The following is a 20,616-nucleotide window of genomic DNA, read 5'->3' as shown; positions in this document are numbered from 1 at the left end:
TTATTTACATATTCATGTGTTTTCAATCAGTTGCACTCATTGCCTCTTTGGACTCGTTAAATTCTGTATATATCAACTTACAAAATCTTAATGCGGTTTTGAAAACGGGCCTTTATTTTTTCTCTAAGGTTTGTAATTATTCTTCCTTTGTCGCCTGCTCGCACAAATTTCCCAATTCTTCCTCTGCTTAATTTCTTTGATTATAAAGGTGGATTAGTGGTTAGTGCTCTTGCCCCACAACAAGATGGTTGCAGGTTTAGTTCCCGGGCCTGGGGCCTTTACGGGAAGAGTTTTCATGTTCTTCCTGTGCCTGCGTGGGTTTCCTTCAGCTACTCCAGGTTCCTCCCACCATCCACAGACATCATGTTTGGGTTAAATGGTGACTGGTGAAATTGCCCGTAAGTCTGAGTGTGAGTGTGAGTCGTTTGTCTTTGTGTGTTGGCCCTGCGATAGACTGGCGACCTGTCCATGGTGATGTCCGCCCTACTTATTCTCCGACAAACCAGAATTTCAGAAACATCTCCAGACTTCCTCTGAGTCAGGAACAACTTAACTAATGAGGCTGAATTATATCAGGTAGTGACAGTGTAGTATTTCTTTATTTGTAAGCACTGGGGAATACTGGTTTTATGAAGGGTTATTTATTCCCTTTTGTTGAACTCATAGCTGCACTCTTCAGCATTGTGAAGAGCCCTCATTGTTCACCTTGGATGGTGCTAATGTATTTCATACAACAGGAACAGAAAACTTGTGAGGGCCCACTCTGTTTAGGCCCCAGCAGAGCCAGGTAGTACTGTGGCCCCATGATGGAGAGAGGTGTCTCTGCAAAAGTGAAAACAAATTCTCTCCTTGGCTGGTGTGAGCTATGGCACTGTGAGGCTTTATTGTCCCGGCCAAGGTGATAAGGCAGAGTAATTGCGTATTATACTGTCCGAGAATGTCAGGTCCAAACTGAGCGCGAGTGCCCCATCCATCAACACATGATGGTGTGTTTGTGTGTGTGTGTGCGCAAAACTGTGTTCTAAGCTGCACATGCTTGCTCACGTGATGCAATGTGTCTGTGCTTATATGCATACATGTGTGGTTATGGATTTGTCTAGGTAATTGCACATCTGTTTTGGGAATTTTTTATTTATTTTTTTATTTATTTTCAACAAACTAAGGAACACTCATGTATGTATGTGCATGTTTGTTTGTTTCTTGTCCAGGGCGCCACTAAGACTTGTGCATGTGTGCATTTGTGTGTGTCTGTGGGCAGGTTTAGATAGAGCCTGTGAGCAGGTCAGACAGCATCATTAATCAGCAGAGGGTTGTGTGTGACTCTCTGAGCTGACATCATTACATCCTACACCCTGCAGTAGCTCAATGCTTGGCCTGCCCTATCTGACCAGCCCAAAGCCCTACAGACACACACACACACACACAAAATACAGCACTATTCATATACCTTTCATACAAGTGCTGAAGATACGTACTGCATAACGGATGTCAAAAGACATATCTCTAATGCATTCAGCAAGCTAGATCCACTTGCAGGCTCACAGCAGTCGTCACCCACTGCTCCCAGCACCATTACACACTATACCTAACAACTGTGCGGGAAGAGAATATCTAAGACATATGTGAGAGCATGACAGAATATCAAAGAATTTGCAAGATGTAAATATTGTTTGTGTAAAAGCGGTTTATGTTCGCCTGCTTGTTGTTGGCCTGTTTTACAGACACGTATTTAGACAATGAATGCTTTGAAAGTCTGTCCAAATACGGCTGCTCTCTAAGCTCCAAAGCCCATTTTGAGTTTTTGTGTATGTGGGTGTGTGTGCATGCATGCGTGTGTGTGTGTGTGTGTGTGTGTGTGTCAGCATTGCCACAAAATTGACTGTTAGTGCAGCAAAACTTTTCTCGGGAACATTGCCAAGCATTTATCTTGTGTTTTCTTCCTCATGACTCTCATTTTTTAATCTTTGGCTTTTTTTTTATTTTTTATTTTTTTATTTATTCCAGAAACGAATGACGCCTTCTATTTTTCTTTATCTCCCTTAGATCTAACTGTGCTGAGAATATCCGGAAGCACATTCTCCACACGGGAAAACATGAGGGGGTGAAGATGTACAACTGTCCCAAATGTAACTACGCCACCAACTCTCCCATGGATTTCAGAAACCACCTGAAGGAAAATCACCCTGACATTGAGAACCCAGACCTCGCCTACCTTCATGCAGGTACTATGTGTTTTTGTTGTGCTGTGTAAGACACCAAAACCAGTGTGACCCAGTGTTAAACAAATAAGTCCTAACTCCATATTATAAAGGACTCTTCTGGGCATTTGGAGAAGTCTGCTAATGGACCACAGTGGCTTGTCTGATGTTACGTTTGCATGTACCTCACCTCAGTGCCTGCTGTTTCTCTCAAACTCTATGTGATTCAATGAAACCCCTATCCCAAATGAAAATTCACAGTCAGAGGTAAGGCTTCAATATAGAGCCTACATGCCTACATTTTGAAACAACAGAGCCTTGTGGTCATCCTGAACACTTCAGTGCTTAAAGTTTTGGGAGGTTTTATTTGGAGGTCTGTACTTTTTTCCAGAAAGTGTTGCCCAACTTTTACTGTTGTACGCTTTCACATCTGGGAGCTGGCCATTTTTATGACACTCACTTCACTGGATCAACTGAGTTAAAGGCGCACACAGTCTTTCTCATTGTGATCATTTAATTGGTCCTGAGTACAACTCATACGGTTAAATAGTATAATGTGTCTCTGAAGATGGCTTTCTAGTCTGATAATTTACTATTAAAATGAAAATTGAATTATCATTATTATTATTATAATTGTGCATCTCAACTGGGGTTACCTTTTTGTCAGAAAACCTGCAGAATTGAAAAGACCTTTTGAAAGCAAGATTATTCAGCGGTATTTTGGGATGTGTCCAGCATTTCTGCAGCTTTACTTATGAAAAGAACTGTACGTCAGGATATCTGTCTTCCTCTGCACAAAAAAGAATGTCCATTCTGTTTTTTAAAGTCCATTGTGAGGCCGCACACTTCATGGAAGTTAAATATTAAATCACTGGAGTGCAACTCTAAGTAATAATACCCCTTAATAGTAGCTAACAATATCTCACTATCCATCCACTATTTTTCAACAGTTGAACCATCCATATTACCACCAGTTTACTAACTTGCCTCTCTAATCTTCATTTTATTGTACAAACACTTACAGTCAGAATCAAGTCTTGACTTGATTTCCACTGATGGAGGGCCCCCAGCCACAAAGAGGCAGCCTTCAAAGATTTCTGGTATAGCCGTCCCTGCCAATCATTCAGGTCACAGAGACAGATGAAATCTTGTTCTTCTTCTATTGCTTTCTTTGTATCCCAGTGTTCTTCCTTTGTCCTTGAAGACCACCAAATCCAATCGGCAGAGTGCTTGTCCTTCAGAGGAGCAGAGAGGACAGCCTTTATCCTGTTATCCCTCTGACCTTACATAAAAGCAGTAGTCTTGGAGGGTAGCGCCATGGGAAAGAGGCCTGGCAGGGACATTACTGGAATAAGGCTACGTTCTGGTGCTGTTGTGGCTTATTTCTCATTGAAACTCAAAGAATCTCAGTTGTGCCTTTGTGCTGACTCTGAAAAGTTTGTGTTATTTGTTTTTCATTTTCTGAAATAGGCTTATTCTTATCATTTATACTCTTCAAATTGAAGGACCTACTTCTATTTTTGTTTCCCTTTACTTTAACCTCCTAACCTCTCTATACAACCTTTCTACCCTCAGCTGTTCTTCAAAAAATCTTCCTCTTTCATAGTCTTTGTATGCTCTCACCTTTAACCAAAGCATACCTTTATGCCTCTTCTCACCCTTTCACCACAGAATTTCGCTCACCTTTGTTTGTCCTTATGTATGGTTGACCTTTGGTGATTCAAGGCAGATTAATTTTTCTCTGTTCCTTTGTTTCACCCTAAGTCTAGTCTATTAGGCCCCAGAGCAGTGCAGAAGATTTCTCCATATGTGTTATATCGAAGTATGGGCAGCATTGTAGGGCTTAGTTTTTAGTTATGCGAGTTAAGGTCACATCTCTTCTGGAGTGTGTGTAGTTTTGCAGTCATCTTAAGGAAACAGAAATTTCTCTTTCAGTCAACTTAAGCAGCATGTTTTCAATATTTCATCCTGACAGTCTCTTGACAGCTATGAATCCACAGAATCACAACTAAAGAAATGGTTCAAAAATTCAGCTTATTGTGTTTCTCTCGCTCCATGAAAAAAAAAACCTCCCTGCATCAGTTTCCAGAGAGAAATTACTGATACCACTTCCCTTTACTTTGACGCTTTACAGTTTGTCCAACAGTAACGCGTAAATAAACATCGCAGAGATGCAGATAATCAGAAACTATTAATCAGTTTAAAACTGGCAGTCAAAATGTAGTTGGTTTGAAAAGGCATTGAAAGTACACTTGTGATTTCTTCCTCTTTCAAAGGAGGAGGAAAGGAGGTGGTAGCAGAAAGAGCAGTGTTTCATCTAAGTAGACAGAACGAGACCAAAAGAAAGAGACAGGGGAAAAAAAGATTAAGAAGGTAGATGTTGAATTAACCTGCTTGTGATTGCTCTCTGTCAGAGTGGCACCAGGGCCAGCAGCAAGAGGCAAATCGTCTGTGATGGCCCTTCCCGCTGTTCCCCCTTTGAAAGACACAGATCAAACGCACCCTAGTCATAGGCCCTTGCAGCCCCTCATGGTGAATTGATTGACACCCGAACGTCTCTGCTACTGCTCTGTCTTTCCATATCACTCTCCCCCCCCCCCCCCCTCTTCATCTTCCCTTCTTTATTCAGCGTCGCACTTCGAATTAAAGCCCTTCTCAAGGATGAAAGCAGAGGTCCTTTGCAAACGAAGGAAGAGAGGGAATTAGACTGTGCAAGTGATGGAGGGGAATGGTGATTAGAATTTGAGGAGGAAAAAGAAGGAAAAGAGAAAGAAGGTTAGATATGTGAGGTAAAAATGTTGCTGATAGGGCACATTTTAATGAAATGATAATGACAATTGTCTTCCATATGCGATATACAGGGAGATATGCCAGAAAGAAGTGGTGGCATCTGTGTGATCTTGGCATAGATAGCACTGCAGGAGAACTAGAGCTACAGGTGCCCTGACTTTGCTAAATTACCCATCTACTAGAACTTTCCGTTTACTGAAAATGCTGCAAGTACACTGTGACTGGTGCAGCATTGGAAAATGGTACAATTCCTTCTTTCTTCGCCGTCTCCCTCCAGCGAGGTCAGATGTAGTTGCAGGGCAGTGGCTTTGTTAAATCAGCCTCCTTTACTCTTCAGGAGCAAAACACACACACACACATACACAAAAGCAGGTGAGATGTTGCCAATAGCTTTGTCAGAGCATCTTCATTCCACTATTTTTAATTGTGAATTATTTCCCTAATTTTCAACCAAGGTTATAATTGCACATCCTCAGGGCATAGAGATCAAATGCTTTGTAATTAGCTAACAGCGACTGAGTATTTGGATGTGCTGCTTAGTGCCTAAAAAGATAAAACAAATAAATAAATAAACTTCTTCAAGGCATTGTTGCTGCTTTATGCAGATTCTATTTTCCTTAATAATGCATGATGGATGGCTACTAAGGAGGGCTAGAGGAGACCTGGCCTTGTAAGTGATGATCTTAATACACAGTTACTACCACAGGCAAATTCATTTGTTTGCATATATTTTTCCTTATTAAACAAATCTGTAAACAAATATGGATTTCAATGGCTTTTACTTAAGTTATGCATCTATGTGCTTCTGCGGCTTCCCTCCCTCTCTTTCACCTTCTGTTCATCATTTAATGAAACATTACTCTCCCGAGTTTTACTTGCGTATTGTGTTACAGCAACGTGTTGTATTGTGGAGGACAGGTGTGTACGTCATGCAAATGTGTCCTGCTATCCCAGCTCATATGACACTGTGTCAACGTTGTGAAAGAAGCCACAGACACACGCGTTAAAATCAACATCTGTTTCTAATAACAATGTGTTATATGTGACATGTTTTTATGCGGAAGAATATGTGAAAAAAATGCATCACAGTTCTTTGAAAAACACCTATAGGACATCAAGTCGTCAGTGTTAGTGATGAACCTGCGTCTTTGTGTCACCCTCCTTCTGTTGCGTTCCATGATGGGCAGCAATGAAAAAAGTCAGTCTGTTCAGAACAATGTAAATTCAGACGACCAGCGTGGCTCATTGTGTTGTGTAAATGTAATCATTGAGTCGTGTCTTCGAAAAAATCATCAAATGCCTAATGGAAGACCTTAAAAGTATGAAGTACTTTTAACACCACGGACAAGATTTTGCTATGACGACAAGTTACAATTAAACGAACCTTTTCTGCTCCCATGTGTGAATTTTGATTAAAAGCTGGTAAATTGGCCTGAGACTTAAATGCCCTTTTGTAGTCAGGCCGTCAGTTTTTGTTTGTCTTTGTACTTTATGTTGTTATTGTGCCAAATTCATCAATTTCACAAAACAACCTCAGCAAATATGCATGTATGAACTTGAAAGTTAGCTCAAGTCACTGTGGGGGTGTTAATTGGAGAAATCCCTCATGGAGGAGTATCTTTCAGCTTCACCTGGTCCTGAAGGGCTCACTTGGAGGGATGAAGTGAACTGTTTTGAATTCTTTCTTCTTCAGCCCACACTGACTTGTCCTTTTGTTGGATTTGCTGTATGTTCAATACCCGGATCTTTACATCTGCAATCTCCACATGCAGTCTTGCTTTCAATATTGCATTTGAGAAGCAGCTGCTCAATGTCAGCATACCCCATGAGACATGCAACAAGGTGTGTGTGTGTGTGTGTGTGTGTGTGTGTGTGAGAGAGAGAGTGTATTTGGGGGGGTAGCGAAGCGGTTTAGGGGAAAATGCACGGCATCGGTTCCATGCGTCTCTGTAAACCAATACAGGGCTGGTCTGGGGCGAGCAAGCAGCAATTCCTGCATAATGACCTGCTCCAATGAGCATGAAAATTCCCCCAACTGGCTGCATTTATCACACATCAGCCACAACAAACAAGCTTTTGTTTCATCCTTTTCTTCTGTCTTTTTGCTTTCCTCCTGGCTCCAATTTGAGAGCCTCCCATCAACCGTTGTAGTGGCTATTCAGTGCCTTAAATGCTAAGTCCCATCCAATCAGCAGAGACACAGAAAAGCAGTAGGTTTCTGCTTGCCCCAGATATCAAGTGCTGTGTTGTGTTTGAGCCACCTTTATGCCTTTACAGACAGATTTTTTTTCACATGGTAAATGATGACTGGAAGTTTACTCCCTCTGTCTCAGCCTGTTGACAACTACTGTGGGTGTCAAAAAATGTAAGGCAGTTTAATGCCTTACATTAGGATCTATATATATTTATATCTCCATCTCCAATGCGTTGCAATGGCACAGACCTTTTGGCGGTTGCATCGTGTGAACAACAAGACAAAAGATAATATTGTGCTCTTTGCATAGGTTTTGTTCGTGCTGCATTCTGATCATTGCGGCCACAGGAACAATTGAAACAACTGAAGCTTCTTAATGACTGAAATAACTTCTCTTTGGAAATACCAGCACCAGTTTGTATTGTTGCATTGCATTGCTCCCTTAATTGTTAACAGTATTAACTGATAGCTTTTATGTTTGCATAATGTGGCACTTCACTACAAATCCTTAACTTATTTGTTAATGGAAGGATAAAAGTGAAGGTATACGCTATAGGTATGCAGGAACACAGTGTATGCTCCCACATGAGCACTCGGAGCAATGGTAGAAGCATACATATAGGCATATTTACACACACAAACAGCCCCCTTTGAGTGACATGCGGTGGGGATGCTCATGGGCAGGGTTGTTCTTCCTGTATGGCACAGTAAATATGGGAGCAGACAAGCCGCCGGCTACTATAAAGCCTCATCCATAATTCAGTCCTCCCTCTCCTTCCATTCAGACACTGTACACTTCCAGCTACAGCTAACAGGTAACCTGCCTGACAGAAGGAAGAAATGAACTGAGAGAAGTGGAAAATAAAGACAGAAAGAAAGGAGTAGTCATCTGTGAAAAGATAAGAAAGAAAAGCTGAAATTGTGGTTGTAAGATAAGACTGGACTGCTGATTTTCAGCTTCAGCCATAGTTGCCCCATCCAAATCATTACTGATTTAACACCACCTCGAGAACCAACATGTTTTCCCTGATCTACGTCCACATTGGCTGAAGTGCACTTGTGAGCTCTCTGCCATGACCTTTGCCCTTTTTGCTGTGCCAAGGACCCTCGTGCTCCTCTTTCACCTCTCTAGCCTCCATGTGTCGTCTGTTTGGTGGCTCTCCAAACGTCTCAGCATCTCTAATTACCAACAGGCTCAACTTTCCCAACGAAACAACCAATTACCAGCGCTTTAGCCCAACCCAGTCCCATGTTTCCTGATACAGTGGCCTATTAGGGCCCCTTATTTCTCCCCTAGCATAATTGAATCCCCTGGCTGCTCATCAGTGGGCTAATTTAAGCCAATGTGCAGAGTTGGTAATCAGAGTGGCTGCCTATTAGACTATCAGACCCCAATTAAGTGCCCTCTTATTTCCAACATAACAAGCCACTATCACTAGTGCTGTTATTGTATTTCCCTCTTTAGTGCACAGTTTTGTTGGGGTAAATCTGTGCTCTGTTTGCAGAGAGGCAACGAAAAGAGAAGAAAAAGTGGGTTAACGCAGTGCTAAAGTTGCAGTACTAGTACAGGTGGTGTTGTTAAGAGATACAGGTGGAAACGGAAACCCTAAACTGGGTGAAATTTCAAGACAGAGAGATCAAACATATGGCTATTTTACTATTGCCTGATTGATAAAACTTGTGTTGTGATTATAACAGTTTGTTTTGTTTTCCAGTGAAAGCTCTCACATACTTGGTAGTACTACAGTACAAAAAATATTTCCATCTGCATATTTTTCAAAAATAATTTTATGGACCACTTTGAGGCTGCAGAGCCTGAGTTGTGTGTAAAAACACTCCTCCCTTCTCCCTAAATCACAAACTTACTGATGAAACCAATGAGTGAAATTCAAGCATCTCATTATCATATGAGAATGCCAAGCGTAATCTGTCGCTAAGATTTTCTTTTTTCACCACATTATTTGGGTTCAATGAGTGCACATGTCACCAAAATCTTGTCAAAAAATTTATGGGGAATGAATTCTTTAAAAAATTCAAACATCTATCTCCCACCGCCACTTGGGTCTGCCAAAATCTGATGCGGCTTAATGCAGCTTTAACTTGACTAATAGATTTGAAATGGAAAAAGCTCAGAGATGAATACCTTCACCACCAACACCTCTTTCTGTCCTCTCTCAAGTATAGAATATCTCACTTTTTTTTTTTTTTGGAGGGGGGGTTCTTTTCTTGTTCTTCTTCCCTTGTTCTCTGTCCTGCCTTGGTGACTGGTGCAGTTGAGGGGAGCCAGAGTGTGAAAGAGGCCCATAGATGTCTGATGAGGACTGTCTTCCCAAAGCATGTTTCAAGTCTTAAACTGTGTTTCTGCAGCATTTGAGTGTGTATGTGTGTGTATATGTGTGTGTTGTACTAAGAAATAGTCTGTGTGCATGTCTCGAAAGTCTGAGTGTGCGTGTTTAGTGTTAGTGTCTACTCCCCATAGCCTAATTAAAGGGCGAGGAAAGCCACTCATGGGGAGATTAAACCTAAAAGGGTAAATTAGCACTCAAAAGGGGTGTGGCAAATTCACACATATGCATAGGCCATGAAATCTCCTCTGACACCTGTGAAAAAAAAGGATAATAAGGAGGATAGAGAGAGGAGAAAAACTTTTGTGTTTCTGTGGCATAGCTGAGATCTGAACAGGGCACTTCATTTAGATTTGAAGATCAGGTTGGCCGAGCAGCTGGAGGACCTCTCTGTTTTACTTTCTTTATAAATAGCCTGTGGTAAGTGGCTTTGGACTAAAGCATCTGCCAAGTGGATATCAGGACAGCCATCCATAAATGTCTTAAAATAATAGATGAAATATGATAATCCAAATATGAAACTTTAACTTAAATGTAATTTATTATTAATTGTTTAAGAACAATTCCTAAACATTTACTGCAGTTAATGTTAGTAGTAAAACGTATTATGTATTTAATAATAGTTTATATTAGTTGATTTCATTTCCAGTAGATTGAGTACAGTGTGGCTGTAGACTGACTCGGTCGCATGCGCAGATGAGGAACAAATTGCTGGTCACCTCATTTCATACAAATATCCTACAATTCAACAGTGTGTCTTAGAGCCTCAGGCTGTGATGATGTGGTATCTCTGTATGCCCATTTTTTTAAACCCCTTGCTCTTCTTTCACTGCATCAGTCTCTGTCTTGCTGTGTTGTGTGTGTTATGATCTCTTACCATTTCAGTGATATGTTTGTGAGCGTGTTGAGAATGAGTGATGTGACTGGGCCAACAGCTGAGCTCTGCCACGCTATCTGTCTCTCTATCTGTTTGCCTGTCTGTTGTCTCTCCTGAGTTGTCTCTGCTCTCCGTTTGACTGCTATCAGACAATTGTGCTCTTTGTGTGTGTGTTTTGAGTGTGCGTGCATGTCATCTGTCAGTGTCTCCAGAATCAGACATCTAACAGAGAATCTTAGGCTGGCACAAAGACATACTGTATAAAGATGCATAAACACACAGACACACACACACACACACACACACACACATTCACACAGAAGTTCATCTCCAATATTATAGGTCTTTGCCCCAAGGACTAAATGTGCATGTTTGTTCATATGAGAAATTTTATGTGTAGGTTTTTTGTGCATGCACACACACAGTCTTGCATGTCTTCTTGGTTGTGCGTGTAAGAAAATAGATCTTGGTTCTGTCATGGCTGGGCCTTCAGGCACAAGAGGCCTTAACGGATGTCTCTCTCAGTGAAACACACACACATAGGAACAGGTCTCAGACCCCTCTTCCTCCTGGACTCGCAGAGAGGAATACAGATTCAGGCTCCTCTCTAGATAGTGATCAGCCTCACCGTGGCTTCAGAAATGCTATCTTCACCAGGCGGCTGAATTGATAATACTCCCCCCTACGCATTTTATTACAAAGGCCCAGTTTGTAAAAAGGTAATCATTTACCGTTGCTACTATCTCCCCTGAGCCATACATCTTCTGTCTTCACAGGACAAAGTTCTCCTGCTGCTGCAGACGTTGTTTTTTTTAAATATATATTTTATTATTATTATTTTCTTTTTTTGTCTTTTTTTTTTTATTTACTCTGCCGGTGGGTTTGCAGATGGCTTTAAGTTTATCACCTCCTGCTGTCTCAGAGTTTTACACATACAGCACCCCACCTGGTAGAATTAGATGTGTTTGTTAAATGTATGTATTTTCTGTATGTCTACATGCGTGGGTGCTTGTGTGTGTGTGTGTGTGTGTGTGTGTGTGTGTGTGTGTGCTCTCGCGTGTCTGAGGGAACAAAAACACTGAAAATGACAGTGAATGAAGGACTAATCCTCTCGGGCACATAGCGGAATCCCATACGAAGTACCAAAATCTCATCATTTCAATTATCATATTTATCATATTTATTCATTTTCTCTCAGCCGGGCTTAATGCTGCCTCTCTCTTCTCCTCCCTCACTCTCTCTCCCACTGCTCCTTCTTCTGTACATTAATCTATTTTTTCCCTCCATTGCTCTCTCCACTAGCGACACGTGAGCCTGTCAGTCATCTTGATTGACAGCACTCAAGTGGCCTACGGAAATACAGCCCATTTTTTCACTTCCTTTTTCTTTTTTTCGGTCAGACGTTGTGCCGGGGCCTTATCAGGAAACCCAATTTATTGCAGTTTCTCTGGGCGAAAGGGGTTGCCATTCACGCTGACTGACAGCTCTCAGATTTGCAGACTGCAGTGTAGGGATTTCCTTTAAGTTGTTGTGTTTTTCTTTCTTTCTTTTTTTCTTTTTTCTTTTTGTATTGTTGGAGATTACTCCACAGCACACATACATACGCATGCGTGCACACTTTACACACTTGCACAAAGGTATAGTGGCAGCCACGCTCCCTCATCTCTAAACCGTTTTGTTTTCTCCTGACCTTAGCAGTGATTTTGACTGACGGACGGCAATCTGCGGTCCCGCTTGCCACACATCAGGTCAAGTTCAGCCATGTGAACATCTTTGTTTGGGTAATTGTTTTACTCTTGTAGGAGGAACTGAAGATAGAGAAAATAAACTGTTGGAGGAAAAACACACGATTCATGCGGGGTTTGGTATTTCTCTCTTTTTTTTGTGTGAGTACAAAAACATGTTTGTTTTCTTTGCTAAGAACATTCCATGTGGGCTTACAGGCACATGTGTGAAATAATGTTCTCATCTTAAACGTGCTGCATGCATTTCCTTACCACTTGTGTGCGTACAAGAGTCTGCAGTTTAAAGCGCATTTGAAAACATCTATGTGTCATCATGTATGACTTTCTGATGTGCCCCTGTCTGTGTATGCATGTGATGCTTAAGCACTTGAGTGTGTCAGCCCCCATGCATGTGCATTTGTGTGTGTCAAGTATGACCTCCGAATCCTGAGGCTTATCGTGGCGGTGTTCCACATTATTGATAGCGAGCGGAGATATCGACAGGCCAAGCACCGGCAGCTTCCAGCAGCTCCGGCAAGCAGGATGGGACTTTGATATGACATATTGTGCGTCTCAGCACAAGCCATAAATAATTCTGACACGTTTTTGTATGCATGGGAAAGTCCTTGATTCAGCCTCCCATAAAAATAAACTTCTATTATGGAAGGTATTTGTCAAGTGGGTGCGTGATGGATGGCCCGGCGTTTACCCCGTGGCAGGACGATGGGTTATGGATGCCCGCCGCCCCTTGCCGGGGGAGGAGTCGCACCCAGCAACGCTGACACCAGAGTAATTACTGCCCTCCTCACCACGGCAACGGAGGGAGGGAAGTGGAGGAGGTATGAGGGCAGAGAGATTGGGGGGCTGTTTTTCACACACACCTGCACATCCCTCCCGCCACACAGTCCTGTAACGCCATCAGCATAATGGGACGAGGGCTGTGACGGCCATGATGGTTGGAGACAGATGGACGGCTGGACGGACATAGGGATGGATAGATATAATCAGTAAATTGATTTGTATACTCAGCAGCTGATTGACTGATTGGCAGTCACTCCTCTTTAAGGTATTACAGGTCACATTTTAAACATCAGTATATCACTGCCTAATTGCATGTGATGTATTTGTATAATCATTGTAAACAAATGAGGACTTTGGAGCGGTCATTATGTCGAGGAGAATGTTAGTGTATTGTGTATCTTGTGTACAACTTAGTTGAACTAATAGAAGAACACTTTGATCAAAGGTATTTCTTTCTTCTTGGTGTGGGAGTGTTACTCATTCAGCAGATTGTTGATGGTTTTGAAAAATAGAATAAGATGAACTTATTTAGCCCACGCCAGGAATTTCCCACAGCAGTAAAAAGACATATGTAGCATAATTAGTACCATAAATACCCCTAACTATCATCCATAACGAGCATCTGATCAATTAAAACGGGCCGCTGAAATACACAAAGTAAAACATAACATTTAAACAAAATGTACACAGCATCTGGAAATGGATAAAGGTGATTGAAAATTCTTCTAAATTTGGTGACGATTAGCATTTTTACTCTTAAATATCATGGCAAAGAAATTATGTTTGCACAGTAGACTGAACAAGAATCTGGCACCTTGGATTTGTGAACTTATTTTGGATTTTAACTAGCGGCTCAAAAAAGTAATCTTAATAATATCATAATGATAAAATCATAAGTTGTTTCAACCCTTTTTGTGACTATCACCTTTTGACAGTCAACTTTGACGTTTTCAGTTTTGTTTCATAGTATAACATGGTTTATTCTCCACTCTTAAGCTGAGCTGCTTGTTCACAATATGAAATACAGTATTTGCCTGATAGAACGATGTTGAACTCAGTTTAAAACTACCTCATTAGTATGCTAATACATTAAATCTATCCAAAAACAATAAGTTAATTCAGTTTTATCTTTTCCAGAGGTTCCTTAGCTTGATCCGCATTTAAAAAAAAGAGTGATCTCAACAGAGAATAGGTATTTGTGTGTTAGTTTGCATACATCCACACCCTGTGTTCACATGCTTATGAATATGTACAGGCGTTTGTGTGTGCTAATGAGCAAATGTGTGTGCGTTTGCATGTCAGTTTGCGAACCCAGCAACCAGATTGAGCTGTGGCTTGGATGCCATCTGAGAAGGAGGAGGGAGGTAGGCGTGGGGTGAGGAATGGATGAGAGATGGATGCACTCCTAACCGCCACTACCCCTGCTACCCTGCGTGGGTTTATGGGTGAGGTGGGTGGCCAGGGTGGAGGGCACACATGCAGCCAGTCAGTGGGAGTGACACCTGTTCACCGCTGCTCACCCCTTCATCCATACAGCTGTTCAGCATCCTCTGCCTCAACCTTTCCCTGCCTTCCCGCTCCTCCTCCTCCTTAGCAGGCAGCACGAAGGAGAGGCTCATCACAGCAGGCCGGGGAGCAGTGAGTAGGACCGGTCCAGATGTTATCACATGCAAAGAAGGAGGAGGGTTTTGTCAGGACACAAACACAAACTCAGACAATTACTGTAACATCAGCAGATTGCTTCAGTGCCACTGAGGTTGTTGTTAAGGGAGATGATTGGTACAAGATGGTGTGTGTAAGTCGACTCGCACAAACCAGACACATAAACACACACTCTATTCAAAAGCACAAGTTAACATAGACCTAAAATGTTTTTGCCAAATTTTGTATTTCAAAGTTCAATAAAAAGTTTGTATTGAAAACAGCAGATTCATTTGCTTACTTAGTTGTGTATTGCGCTGACAATCAGCCAATTCTTCCCTGTTGAGACTTCCACAGTTATTTTCTCCAGGGATTACAGTCACACTTTTCGAACTTTCAGGTTTCTGCTGCATGCAATAGAAAAACCCCAAATTTGATGGTTACTGTGGTGCAAACACAAAAAAACAAAAATACTCAAAAAATACAAGAACTTCTTTTTCCTCTTCAAAAACGACCAATGTTTGATTAATTTAATTTCTTCATCTCTATATGAAGAGTACCCTATCGTGTTACCATTCCACCTATTCACCTAACCCCATTTCAACGTCACACGTGCCACACATATCACTTACAAAGAGCACTGCCCCTTAAACATCCATATTTGATGCATCATCTGTATTGTTTATGGTTTTTGAAAATCATTTTAAAGGGCATGTGAACACATTCAAGTAATTTGACTTAATTTGTCCGTATGTTAAATGTCACATAAATCACATGTCAATAAACACACTTAAATACTTTGTATTAAATTCCTTCAAAGTCTTCACTAGATACATTTAGGATTATGGACAGATAAGGATGTAAACTGCTATTTGACTCGCAGAGGCAGACAACCCACACACAACCACACAAGCTAAAAAGCTGATAACCTGTTACAGAGGTTAACCCTCCACTTTACCCACTGCATACAAATGCAGACTGAGGCAGACAGTATTAATAAATGCTTGTTTGCATGGATCGGGCCTTGTTTAACCTGGTAACCCTCTCCCAAGGTCCAGATAGGTGGATTGAAGCTGCTGTCGGCTACTACAGATGGGGGGGTCATGGAGAGGAACAGGCCTCGGTCAATAGGCTTAGAAGACCATCAGGGACTATTGATTGTGGCGGACAGTGAGGCTAGCTCTGCACTAATTGTTTCTTTACTAGCCTGTGGCAAAGACAACAGTCACAGGCAGGGACTCATGAATCTTACATCTGTTTTGTTGCGAAAGCACCAGGAGTTAATAGCCTTTGATTACCGAGGGGTTTGTGTGTGTGTCTGTGTGTGTGTAAGTCCATGTGGTAGTGGGAGAGACAGCTAAAATGTGTATGTAAAATATACGTGAAAGACAGTCAATGGTGGAGAAAAAATAAATCTAAGTTTTAAAATGACAATAAGGAAAACAAAATATTTCCCATGATTTTGAGATAGCACATGTAGTGTGTTAGAAGTCAGAAGGACATGAGGCCATTTCTGTGTAAACGCTGGTCTCATTATTTTCTAATACGTGTTGGTGGGTTTCAGGAATACTTTGCTAATTATGCCTGTCTTTTTATTTATTTGAAAAAGTTAAACATATTCATTTAGCTCGAGGAATATCATAGCATTATATCCTGATGAAATATTATGTTTGTTTCTATCATATCATTGTCCTAAAGTCAAAGCAGTGTCAAAGGTTCGAAGTAAAAATGTTCCTGTTGGTGCATATGTCTGACTCAGCCACATTAAATATAGTTCCATGCATTTGCCAATGCAGGTTATTTCAGCACAGGTTGCCTTGGCTTTTACACTATGATTCAAATACGTTTCTCCACTTACCCTCGCTGCCTGAGTTCTGTCCTGTCAGTGCCAGCATCCATTTTACTGTTGCTGTGTGTCTTGTTTGGGTTTCAGAGGGCAGTGTCCTGTACAGGAGTCATATCTGCTCTTCTAACCCCGCCGCAGTAGCCAGGCTGAATTCGGCTACATGCAGTTTGTTTATTGCAGCAGAGTTTGTTTGTGGCCGGCTGTCAGAGCGGCCAGCCCATTGTGATGAAAGACACTTGGACCTTCCCATCCATTTCGCATTTGCTCCAATCAATTATTCAACAGGACAGCCAATTAAAAATGAGGGAGAGCGGTCAGGGCCTCGCCCCCCGAAGGCCGCCACTAGACAACTCTCTCCGTGAATAATTGGTGCAATTAATTTAGCATTGAGCAATAAAGGAGTTCTCACTCTCCTCTCTCCCTCTATCTCTGCCTCTCTCTCTTTCTCCCTATATACTGCAGACCCTCTGAAAACACCAGTCATTACAGACAAACATCACAGCAACACACACACCGCAGCATTAATAATAGTGAAACATTCAGCAACAATTCTATATCATGCAGGGGTACAGGTGAGGCCGGAGCTTTGTGTTTATTGTAATGCTTCATTCAGTTTTTGATTGCTATCGTTCTTGAAGATAATTTTCAGTGTGTAATATGTACAGAATAAAGATTAAGCTAACTGGAAACCGAAAAGGCTTACAGCTGTAAAAAAAAAATAATAATAATAATGATAATAATAATAATAATGTATTTAAGGTATATGTGTGGATATTTCCTCTGTAACAATCACTAGCCAGAGGTAATGCTTTATCGAGCTTGTTATTTCTGGCTGTATCACGAGAAATGTGGTTACACACACTAACAAAAACACAGCTGTGCCCTCTGGGACACACACATATGCACACATTCTTGGGACGCAGCAGGAGAGAAGCTGGTTTCAGGAGCCGTGCTCTACTGTAAATTATTGCCATACAAAGAAATTATTCCATTCACTTGATTCTATACATTTCTCTCGCTCTTATCGTCCCTTATCTGCAATTATGGTTAATTTGTTGCTGCCCTCGCAAGATGGTGCCTACAATAGTAATGGCACCCACGGCAAGTAGAAACACACACGTGGTAATAAGAACACTCAGGAGGAGGGGAGCACTGACAGCTAAACTCCACAAGAGTTTTGATTCAGTTTTGAAGTGTTATGATGGAACAAACACTGCACTCACCCCTCCCCCCCCCCTCTTCTCTTCCTCTCCCCCCATCATCCTCTCTTTATTGATCATTCTCTAACTCCCAGTATAACACCCCCCTATGCCCTACAACCCCCTCCCCTCTCACCATTCACCTCCATGAACAACCCCCACCCACCTCTTTTGATAGCCAGATTGACAGTTGAGTAATTTCACTGTCACTGCTGAGTGACGCATGGTAATGGGAAGACGTTTCACAGCGACATTACAACACAAAATAATTTCCAATTTACCGCTCATCAAAAGCACCCTTGGAAAAAAAAATAAAAAAAAAAAAGAGAGAGAGAGAAGGGAGGGATGGGTAGACAGTGAGAGAGGAGAGGATAGAGGAGGAGGAGGAGGTGAGGGGAAACACAACAGTGGATTTATGGCTTCAATTACTGATATTTCACATTTAGTTTAAAGCGACATGTTTTTGTAATGTGACAGGCTTCACTGGATTTGAAAACCTCTTCAGACCTCTCCACTCTCCTCATCTGCGCGCCCCCCCCACCCCAACCCCACCAACACACATACACCCATTTTCCCTTTTTGCAGTGGAGATAATGAAAGGCTGAATCAAGACATGAGGATGGGGGGGTTGTGGAGGGGGAGGTTGAGGAAGAGAGTGATAGCTGTGACTCTTGAGCCTCTTCAGAGAGCCAAGGAGGGAGGAAGACAAGGCCTGGAGCTTTGATCTAGATAGATTTGACTGCAGCCCACCCCATCATTCACTGGGTGGGCCTCAGTCTGTACTCCACCCGCCACTGGTGGGATTTACAACTTTACCTCAGTCATTGATGGACTACACCATGACAGTTATTGGTGGGTTTACAATTTCCCTCCTTGCTCCTGGTGGGCTGGCAGAGTATTCATGCACAATGAATTAAGGCTCTATTTTTTTGTGCACATGGCATGGCACAGAGCTGCATTTTCAGAGGCTCTGTGGTCCTTTTTTTTTTTTTTTTTTGCCGTTTGAAAATCTAGTGGCAAACCACAATTTTGACATCAAGGAAGAGCATTTTTGTTTAGTGTGCAGCTGAGCTGGTCTGAGGCAGTGCTATATTTCACAGACCTTGCCATAATTTGTCTGTTTCACTTTTACAATACTTTCTTTCACCAGAAGCCACATCTAAATGAACAGGAACTGATTGATAATGTCATGAATACGGTGGTGATGCCGGGAATATAGAATTTAAGTTTGAGCAGACGCTGACCTCCTCTGCGCCTGCAGGACTAAAAGAGTTGTGCTCACAGAGTGGGATTGTGCACACAGAATCTTACACTGTTTGGAGGTGGCGTCTATATTGACGTATTTACTCTTGGGCACATCACAATTACAATTCCATTGTACCATTCTACCATTCAACCATTTTTCATATCTTCCTCACAGCCATACTCTAATCCACACATACAACATGGCAGAACATCATGTTGACTATTTTTAAAATACCCTTTTTATGATTCATTGTGTCACCAGAAACAACTGATTGTAGACAGACGACGAACTTGGAAACTGAAGGAAAACGTCATTTGCCCTTAGCAGCATGTTTGGGAGCTTGAGAGCTCCCCTCAGATTTTCAACCCTGCATATCTGAGATGAGTTCTCTCTCACAAGGTGTTTCTTTTAACTGTCCTTTCCGTAAGAAAGACGTGAGTAATATATAGTGAGAGAGCTCCATTTCCAAGTAACTACAACTTGAAATCAAGTACACTGTGTGTGGAAATCAGAAAGCATGAACACATGGAACTCTTTATTTTCGAGCATGAAACTGGATATTATCAAAATCTTAAAGCAAAACAAAACAGAAAAAACTACTGTGAATCATTTTAGCGATATAAAACAAAGAGCACACCTTAAAATGAATATGTTATACACGTCCGACACGTACCGATATTCCCCGCGTGTTTGTCAAGGGATTTACTCGTGTCACCAGTTGTATTTAAGCTTTGCTTGTGTAGGAAACAGACTTCATCATAAACAGTCCTGGGTGGGGCAACTTTTATTTCAACTTTTTTTTTTCTTTCTTTCTTTCTTTCTTTCTTTTCTGTTTAGTCACATGTCACTTACTGGGAAGTACGCTAAATTTAATTTCTATTGTGTCAGCTAAGCCACAGGGGATTCACTCTGTTGCGAAGCCCATCTATCAGTCACCAAAGGACATTAAAATAAATGATAAAACCTTTGTATCTGTCATCTGACCCAGGTTCTTACTGTCTTGATGAGCCTAAGTTTTTCACTCATATTGAATTACTCTACCCTCTGAGAAAACTGACTTCACTCTTTGTCACTGTTATGACTTCTTTCTGAAACTCTCCTCTGCCTTGCCCCGAAGCTCCTGAAACACAAGAGAATGTGTGCACATCTAGTAGGTTCAACTTGTTTATTAAAATCCTGTGTGGGTTGTTTGACGTTATATGTGAATAATATCTTTCGAAAACCAGCCAGGATGTATCGTGCCAAGGGATTCTGGTTTTAGGCTGCTCTGTGTGTCCACTTCTGCACTTCTTCCTGCCACTGCATCTGTGTCTCTCTCCCAGCAGAACCACTCTGTCCGCGCAATCACCTGTGTCTATTCATACTGAACTTACTCACATAAACAGGTGCACGAGTCACCTCCCCCAGTGCTCTCCTGGCAACACTTAGACGGTGTGCATATATGTATGTGTGTGTTTGCCGTTATGCAGCTCTTCGAAGTAGGGTTTCCTACCTATCCCAGGGGCAGTCCAAATTACCACAGTGGGAATAGGGTCAGTTGATATAAATTCAGAAAAGTATGGTGGTTAAGCTCAAACAAGGTTCTTCCTGCTTTAACTCCTGCATTGTTAGCGATGATATGTAGTGTGCAGTCCAATGAGATGGCAGTTGTTATCCCTCCTGGAGTTGCCTTTTTGTTCTGCAGTGCTCCTGGCCCATGGAGAGCATTTCTACCTCAACCTCAACCTTCTGCTGCTGAAACTACACCGCAACAGA

The 20,616-nt window shown here is 41.8% G+C and overlaps 1 protein-coding gene across 1 annotated transcript in view; it reads left to right on the top strand.

The window, feature by feature from the left end:
* Nucleotides 1–20,616, top strand: part of znf407 (zinc finger protein 407) — a 136,760-nt gene that overhangs the window by 96,396 nt on the left and 19,748 nt on the right. The window contains exon 9 of the mRNA XM_029505328.1: nucleotides 2,044–2,222. Coding sequence (XP_029361188.1) covers nucleotides 2,044–2,222 — 179 coding nt within the window. The remainder of the gene's footprint in view (nucleotides 1–2,043; nucleotides 2,223–20,616) is intronic.

The sequence above is a fragment of the Echeneis naucrates genome, chromosome 6, assembly GCF_900963305.1.
Source record: "Echeneis naucrates chromosome 6, fEcheNa1.1, whole genome shotgun sequence".
Taxonomy (NCBI): domain Eukaryota; kingdom Metazoa; phylum Chordata; class Actinopteri; order Carangiformes; family Echeneidae; genus Echeneis; species Echeneis naucrates.
Note: the sequence above shows the minus strand (reverse complement) of the source record. Positions and strands in the feature narration are given on the sequence as shown.